At 29.4% G+C, this 8,952-nt stretch overlaps 3 protein-coding genes across 3 annotated transcripts; 1 reads left to right on the top strand and 2 right to left on the bottom strand.

Moving 5' to 3' along the window:
* Window positions 1–285: 285 nt before the first annotated feature.
* LOC110624087 lies at window positions 286–1,437 on the bottom strand. The gene has a single exon (XM_021769163.2). It carries the CDS (start codon window positions 1,283–1,285, stop codon window positions 362–364), a length of 924 nt encoding a protein of 307 aa, XP_021624855.1. The 5' UTR covers window positions 1,286–1,437; the 3' UTR covers window positions 286–361.
* Window positions 1,438–1,691: 254 nt separating this feature from the next.
* On the bottom strand, window positions 1,692–2,156 carry LOC122724795 (arabinogalactan protein 23-like). Its single transcript, XM_043960594.1, has one exon. The coding sequence runs from the start codon at window positions 2,043–2,045 to the stop codon at window positions 1,851–1,853; it is 195 nt and encodes a 64-aa protein (XP_043816529.1). The 5' UTR covers window positions 2,046–2,156; the 3' UTR covers window positions 1,692–1,850.
* Window positions 2,157–4,578: 2,422 nt separating this feature from the next.
* Window positions 4,579–6,072, top strand: LOC110624628 (malonyl-coenzyme A:anthocyanin 3-O-glucoside-6''-O-malonyltransferase). Its single transcript, XM_021769840.2, has one exon. The coding sequence runs from the start codon at window positions 4,641–4,643 to the stop codon at window positions 6,039–6,041; it is 1,401 nt and encodes a 466-aa protein (XP_021625532.1). The 5' UTR covers window positions 4,579–4,640; the 3' UTR covers window positions 6,042–6,072.
* Window positions 6,073–8,952: the final 2,880 nt, after the last annotated feature.

Raw genomic sequence — 8,952 nt, 5'->3', positions numbered from 1 at the left:
TTTGTTTACGAAAATGAATTCTGTCATTCTAAATAAAAGAATTTGATTTGTGAAATTTTTAATTCTAAACTGAGTAGACTTGTGGGTATTTTTCTATCTAGTCTAATTCCATCTCCACTTTCCTATAGTCAATTAATATCTACCAATGGAAATGCACAAAGTGCCCAAAGTTCAAACCCATGTTCACATAAATCAAGCATCACAATCCTACAAAATTGCAGATTTTAGAGCTCAATCAATATCAAGTAAAGAGCTCTTTAAATTTCACATCATAAATGCAACACATTTGAGGCAAACTCAACAAAGATTATATTATGATGATTATTCAAAACACTATCACTTCAACAAATCAAGCAGACAATTATTTTGATAATAAGTTGAACAAAACTCCAACTGAAACACCTGCAATACACCAGAAAGAAACACTACGAAGCCTCACAAAGAAAACATTCAAATTCTTTGCAACTTGAAGGGCAAGTGTGAGAATCTGCAACCTACCTTGTTCCTCCATCTTCTTAAAGAAGTGCATTGGTTTCAAGGATTGCCTCAACATAAATGCCATTGTAAAAGGGAATCCAAAAGCTATAAAACTTTGTATTGAAACCTCTGGTATTGTAGTTGCTTTGGTGATGTAAGAAATCCAAGCTCCAACACCTAGTTGAATCAATCCCAGAAACGCCACAGCTTTGCTCAGAGCATAGATGTTCTTCATCATCCTTTCTAGAACCTCTCTTGTCTCATTGGCCAAAGCTGAGAGGTCTCTTTCCACAGTTGGCCCCTCTATTTCCTGATGCTTGAAATTGGGGATTTTGCTAGGATATTCACTTTGATTTTGTGATTTCTCAGAATCAGAAGGTGAATCTGAGCTCGAAAAGTATCTGGGTCTTTGACTTGTTAACTGGGTATCAATGCTTGAGATCATCTCTCTGTGCTTCAAATCAGGAATTTGGGATTTCTCTCTAGTAAAAGTTGAAAGACATCTGGACTTTTCAACTGTTGACAGAGTAAAATCATGATCTTTGGTTTGGGTAGTAAAACTTGAATACGATCTAACAAAATGGTGACTCAGATTTGAGGGTTTTGGCTCAATTAGCGCCTGGGCCTCAAAAATGGAGATAGGATTAGCTTCATGTTGTGGGGGAGAAGAATTGGAGTGGTGGTAAGTGAAGAATCTAAATCCAGGATTCTGGGTTTCATGAGTGATGAACTGGGAGTAAACAGAGGAAGAAGGAGAGAGAGTTAAGAGCTTACAAGAAAGCCTGCGGGAGATCAGAGTAGAAGCCATTCTAGCTTTGTCCCAAGCACAGAAACAGAGCGAGGAGAATTAGGGTTTATATACAAACAGCTGAATAGGAATCCTTGCTACGAGCAGAGTCGAAACTTTGAAGTGAACTTGAATTTATTGGCGGCCAGGCTGCGCACAGGTGGCTATGGCCTTCGGCCTATACATCGATAGGTTTAATTGGTTTTGGGTAAATTAAAATCTTATTGCATCGTTGGCTTTGGGCTTTGGAAATGGCCCTTTAAGAGTCTATTCACATGATAAAATCAATATTAGTTCAGGGTGCAAAACAATCAAATTTGTTAATATACTCGAAATAAATCTAAATAATTAATGCGAATCGAATTGAATTTAAAAATTAAGTTGGAGTTTATTATTTTTTAAACGATTAACATAAGAAATAAACAAATGAGAAGAAGAGAAAATTTTTTCAAAGTATAAAAAAAAAAAAAGCAAATAAAAACAAAGGATAAATAAAATCGTAGCCAAATAAAGCTAGTTAGAACATCTTTTTCTTGAAGCTCTTTTGTATACTTCTCTCTCCCTCTCTTGATTTTTTTTTTTTTCTTTATTGGAGGTAGAGGGCAATGAGTGAAGCAAGGGAGGCTCCGATCAATGATCCAACAACCGGCAAGTTAGCGGTGGCGGCGCTTGTTGGTGCTGGGGCAGGAGAAGGAGAAGGAGAAGGAACCTCCACAGCCATCACTGCACTCATGGAGGCAGCAGTGAAGATGATAGCGCATGCAATCTTCTTCATTTCCATTGGTGAGTAAGGCAAAGTTCGGCAGAAAATGATCGGAAAAAAAATTTATCAAAAATTTTCGAGCCGAATTTGCCTGTGAAGTGGAATTTATTTGCAGCCTGAAGAACTTAAGGTGCATGGGGGGTATTATATAGGGAGATTTGTTGAGTTTTTCTTGGTAAATTACAGTTTTTCTTCCGCTAAAAGTGGATTATATATATTTTTTATTGTTTATTTACTTGTGGTGCTTAATTTTTTGCATGGTAAAATATCTAATTTTTAATTATTCTTATGGGCAAATTAGTCAAGAAAATAAAAAATGAGATTTTTCTGTTTATTTAGAAAAAGTAAATTGAATAAATGAATTACTATAAGACTGTATTTTAATAAAATTACGAGAAATTTATAATTTAGTTTGTAGATATTATTATTATTAATAAATTAATCACTTTATTTTTATAAATTTATTAAAATATTTTTTTATTAATAAAATAATTTATTTATTTTTTTATTAATAAAATAATTTATTTATTTTTTTATACCGTTAAACATATAGCAAAAAATTACTTTCCTACATGCCTCCTCCTCTTCCTCTTCTTCTTTCATCATCATCTCCTTTTTCCTTTTATTTTTTTTGCTTTTTTTATTTTTTTTCATTTTATCTTTTATCATTATAAATTATTTTATTAATAAAAAGAAATAATAAAAACATTTTAATATACATATAAAAAAATAAAAATATTTTAATAAATTTTTAAAAATATAAAAATTGACTTATTAATAATAACAGTACTCAAGTACTAAATAAGAGGTTTTATTTAAAAATAAAATAAATTTAAAAAAAAATTTTTTCTATTTTTTTATTTATCTTTAACGAAAAAGATAATAAAAGCACTGTTTTATTTTATTGATTGAGAGAAAAAATAAAATCGTTTTAATAGATTTCTAAAAATATAGAGACTGACTTATTAATAATAATAATATCTAATTTTATTATTATTACTTTTAAAATTTAATTAAAATATTATTGTACTTTATAAACCTAATTGATTTATGGGGAAACTAATATGGTAGCTGATTATCTTGCGAATAGTGTGCATGGTGGAGTTTTTGGTATGAGTCTTATTGATTTGCCTTCATCTAGTATTAAGCTCCTCTTGAATGCTGACTGTATGAATATTTTTCATGATCGTATAATAAATTAAAGGGCTCTATCCCTCCTTTTCAAAAAAAAAAAAATATTATTGTACTTTATAAAATTAAACTTTTAGTCTTGTCAAAACAGATGTTAGTGAATGAACATTAGAATTGTTTTATTTGAAATTGTTTTAACTTAATGATGTTAAAATGAAATCTCAATTTCAAATTTCAATCATAGCACATAGTTGTGATGGCATCACTCTACTCAAATTCGTTTCATAAATTCAATAACTCAATCTATCACAAACCTAATTAAAATTTATTTTAATTTTAATAATTTACATAAAATATAATTAAAAATGATTAATCTATATTTTAAATTTTAATAATAAAATAAAATAATTAAATTCTATCTATCTCATTTATAAAATGTAAAAAGTATAAATATTATTATAAAAATATATAGCATATATTAAATTATTTATATATATATATAAATAAATTTGAATAATAAATAGTTAATATATAAAATTTAAATGTGATTCAAATTTAATATATGTATTATTTATAAAACATGACATCCTTAATTTATATCAAATTTGATTATATATTAATTATCTGATTTATTAGAGTTAAAATTAAATTAAATATTCATAAAAATTTGATATACGAAAAAGTTAAATAATTATAATTTATAAAATTTAAGGGTGGAGTAGTTCTATTTTATAAAATTTATATATTAAATAATTATATTTTTTTAAATTTAAATATAAAAAATTAAAATACTAATTAATTTTTTATATAAAATTTAAGGATTAAATTATATATTTGGCGGAGGCTGACAGGGTCCTTTATTAAGAGTACGGAAACTGGCGTGTCTGAACGTCTGTGGTTATTAACCATCATAGCTTGGGAGATTTTTCGAAATTTCATGGCCCAGGAAAGCAGAGTATGTGGTTTGAGTTTGTTCACAATTTTCAATTTACTGTATGATATTTTATAATATAATTTTTTATTGTATCTTAACCCTAGAAATATACAAATTTAGACATTTATTTTTATTTTTTTAATATTTTCTCTATTTATTTTTTATATTTCTAAAATAGAGAATGATCAATCAAATTAAGTTTAAATCAAAATTAGTATTAAAGTAATGCAAACAATTATTTTATAATTAAAATAATTAAAAATAATAAATTTTATCTTACTTTTCTAACATAGGCTTTACCCATGTTGCTTTATTAAAATTAAATAACTCAACTTATAATAAATAAATTACATTAAAAAAAATAGCCCATAATTTTAGCTAAATACAAAAGAAAGTAAAATTTAATTTAAAAAAAAAAAAAAGAGAGTTCCCAGCACTCATTTCATATGAACTCATTGTCTACATCAAATTTTATATGAATTTACCTAACATCAAATTCCATAAGCACCTTTTTTTTTTAAAGCTAGAGATTTCTCCATCTCTTTCTCATGGCAAAATCCTCCATTTTTAGAGTTCTTGATCACTGCAAAATTTCTCCACCACCCAATTCATCTCCACCAACTACTCTCCCTCTAACTTTCTTGGACATCCCTTGGCTTTTTTTCTCTCCAAGCCAACCTCTCTTCTTCTACGAATACTCTCACTCCACCTCTCACTTCATTTCCTCCACTCTCCCCAATCTCAAGCACTCTCTCTCTCTTGCGCTCAACCATTTCTTCCCTTTTCTTGGCAATCTTGTGATTTCTCCTTGTGATTCTTACAAGCCCAAGATTGTTTACACTTCAGGGGATTTTGTCTCATTTTCTGTTGTAGAGTCTAGTGGAGATTTCAGGTTCTTTACTAGTAACCATGGAAGAGATGTGCATGAGTTCTATCCTCTTGTGCCTGAGTTGGGGACTCATAGTGTAGCAACTGGCAAAGAAGGATTCATTCCTTTGCTTGCAGTGAAAGTTACAATTTTTCCACAAATGGGTATTTGTATTGGGCTTGCATTTCACCATGTAGCTGCTGATGGAAGAACATTCAACAACTTCATCAAAGGATGGGCTTCACTGTGTGCAAATTCTTGTTTCTTGTTCAATTCTTCTCCATCTTTTGACAGGTCCGTGATAAAAGATGAATATGGGCTTGAGGAGATTTTCTTGAAGGAATTATGGAAGAGAAAATCTTCACAAGAAATGGTGATTGGTACTGAAACCCATGTAGATTTATCAAACATGGTTAGAGCAACATTTGTTGTGAGCTCACTAGATATGGAGAAGATCAAGAAATGGATCATTAGTAAATGCAAGAAAAAGGGTCAGCCACTGCCTATCCATTTATCTCCATATGTATTAACTTGTTCTTTTACATGGGTTTGCTTAGTAAAAGCTCAAACTCAAAAGGACCAACTTGAAAACTACCATTCAGAAGAAGATCCAATTCATTTTGGGTTCATTGCAGGCGGGTTAACCCGGTTGGACTACCGAATACCCGCTTCATATTTTGGTAATTGTGTAGGATTTGGAAGATCAACAGCAAGTAGAAGGGAATTAAAAGGAGAAGATGGGATTATAGTTGCTGCAAATGTGATTGGAGACATGATCAAGAAATTGGATAGAGAAATTTTTTGTGGGGCAGAAAGATGGATCTTGGATTGGGAAGTGTTATTCGGGTCGGAGATCCATGTTATGGTTTCTGGGTCACCTAAATTGAATCTCTATGAGACAGATTTTGGGTGGGGTAGACCTAAGAAAATAGAAGAAATTTCAATTGATAAGAGCAGAGCCATTTCACTTACTGAAAGTAGAGATGTAGAAAGTGGAATAGAGGTTGGATTAGCTTTGCATGAAAGTGAAATGGAAGTGTTTAGCTCATTTTTTGTCGAAGGTCTTAAGATTCTTCAATAATGACATTCTCTTTCTTTCTCCTTTTTCATAATCTTTGATGATATATTTTTTTTGGATGATATGCTCCCAACTTTTGAAAGTAAGGCCTTCTCCTGTTTGCATATAGAATACAACTTGATAATCACTGTTGTGAACCTAAAATTTAACAAAAAACAAAGAGACGAAAATGGAAGCGAAGAGAAAAGAAAAAGAGAAGAGAAAGTAGTTGAAAGACTCATCGTGGTTTTTTAGTTTTAAAATATTTTTTTATTTTGTTTTTGAATTTTAGTTGAGTTTTGTTTTTGAATTCCTCTACCCTTTAAATGATGGGTAAATATTTGATGATTTAATTTATTATTTATTTTTTTTATAAATTAATTAGTAAAGTTTTTTTATTATTTTTTAATATTTTACTGATAATTTAAAACTAAAATAAAATAAAAATTAATATTTTTAGCTCTATTGTGTAACCTTTTTATCTTAAACAAATTGCGTCCTTGTTTTTTTTATCCAAATTAATAAATTTAATCTAAAACTTCTTATTTTTAGATTTAATTGACCTTAAATTTAAAATTTTAAATAATATAAAAATAGTTAAATTTAACTTTTTCTACAAATATAATTGCGGGTGCGGGTGGCTCTTGGCATTATTGATGGATGTATATCATGATAAAAACAAACCAAACATGTTAAATGATTGGACCTGCATTGAAGCTTCAACCCAAATTCACACAACCAATTTCCCACATCATTATGTCAATGAAGTTTTAAATTTTTTAAAAAAATTTAAAATCTATCAAAATTAATTTAGATATACTTATGAAAGTCGTAAATGTAACAAAATTTTAATTATTATTTTTTAAAAAAATTAAAAATGAAAAAATTACTTTGATCGGGTCGGATCAATAGACTATGAAAGGAACATATGTACACGTAACCCATAAAATTAATTAATTTATTTACTTAAAATCCGCATCACTCTTAATTTAACATTAATTAACAAAGGTGATAAATTTAAACAAATAAAAATTATTTGTCGATTATTAAATTAAGGCTTATTATCAAATTTTGTGATTTTTATATTTATAATTAAAATTTTTAAGTTATATAAAATCGATCTTTAAGGTATATAAATTAAAAAATTTGTTTTCTTGGGGTAAGTTGTTATAGAGCTGGGAACCTTTCAAACATGAAACTCAACGTTTTAGCATTGGATCCCACACAATTAAAAAGTAGCCGTTGACAGCAGACAACTGACAGCGGCCTATTAACGTTCAAATTGTTTAACAATCAGCCGCTTTCTTGCCGGACTTGAACTGCCGTTTCTTTGATTTCTCATTGCCCAATTTCAATTTGGCCATCCACCTGTCCGCGATTTTCGCTGTGGTGGGCCCCCCACGCGTCTTCTTTCCCTATATATATCTTCAACGCTTTCCTCTTTCTCTTCACTTCTCATTTACAAAAAATCAAACGCATCTGCTTCTTGCTCATCTCTCTCTCTCTTTTAATCTCTGTGGTTCTTCATTTCAAGATATACAATGGCCGCTGCATCATTCAAGTCCTTGGCTCTTGTTCTCTTGGTGGCAGTTCTTGCAGCTGCCGGAGCTGCTTCAGCTCAAGATTTGGCACCAGCACCATCTCCAGATCAAGGAGCAGCTTATTCTTTGGGGATGTCTGGGGCTGTGATTTGCTCTTCTCTCTTCTTCTCCATGCTTGCTCTCTTCAAGCACTGAAGATCTCACTCTTTTCTTGCCAGATCTGAGATGGTTTTTTCTAATTTATTGTTTATACATATGAGATTTAGATATTATTATTACATTTGTGCTACGTGGAGAGAGGTTTCTTGATGGATTGAGCTTAGGTTTATTGTTATTTGATTCATTGGTTTAGTTTCAGAAAAATAAATTGAGGTTTTGTATGTGAGTTGTATTGTATCACTGTCCTTATTTATATACATTGGAGTTATTTATGTACCACTTATTTTGATTATTAGTGGAGATTATATTTATAGAGTTTTAATCTTTCCAGCTTACACGAGTTTTTCTTGATCCTTTTCTTCCTTTTTCTTTTCCAATAATTATTTTTAGATTTGATTAATGCTGAATTTGAGATTACTGTTTTGATTGAATATATGATTTTAAATATAAATACTGAATCCACTGAATTTTTTAAAAAAATACTGAATAATGACGGTTAAGAGAATTTAGTTAGAGATCCTAAATACATGATTTTAAAAATTTCAGATTCTATTCTTTTAATCTCAATTCTTATTTAAAAAAAAAACTGTTGAGAGAATTGATCTTTACAAGATAGTTTAGGAGCAAAGTAAAAAGGAAAAAAAATGGGGAGATGTAAACTTTGTCATAATTGTTGCAGCTGTTTTGGGGGGCCAATAATGATAGAGAAAGAGAAGTCTTAAACTACAAGTAATTGAGTTTTTTTAATTAAATAGGAAGATTCAATGCAATGTTGAGTAGCAAAAAATATCAGGCTTGATTTCCATCTATCTGTACAATAAGTTTAGATATTACTAATTCCATTTATGAATTTTTTAAAATATTTTTTAATAATTAATAAAAAATATTTTTCTTAATGTATACGTAAAAAAAATAAAGTAAATAAAAATTATAAGAGCGGAAATATTTTTAAAAAAAAAGTTACAACCAAAGTAAAGGAGTCTTTTTTAAAAGGAGATTTCTGAATGGGATTCCATTGTGGAGTCTTTCCTTTTAGGGTGCCTTTAGTAGAAGGGCAGAAGGAGAACATAACTTTGATTCCCACTGAGAAATTTGGTGCTTCTCTTTTTAATATTACCGTTGAAATTGCTATATAAAAAAATAAATACCAAAAAAATTAATAAAAAATAAATATAATAAAATTATGGTACAATTTATGACCACTTCAATTCAGTTGTTTTAGAAATTAGAACGAA

Source organism: Manihot esculenta, chromosome 10, assembly GCF_001659605.2.
Source record: "Manihot esculenta cultivar AM560-2 chromosome 10, M.esculenta_v8, whole genome shotgun sequence".
NCBI classification, from domain to species: domain Eukaryota; kingdom Viridiplantae; phylum Streptophyta; class Magnoliopsida; order Malpighiales; family Euphorbiaceae; genus Manihot; species Manihot esculenta.
The sequence above is the reverse complement of the archived record's forward strand: the minus strand, read 5'-3'. Positions and strand labels throughout refer to the sequence as shown.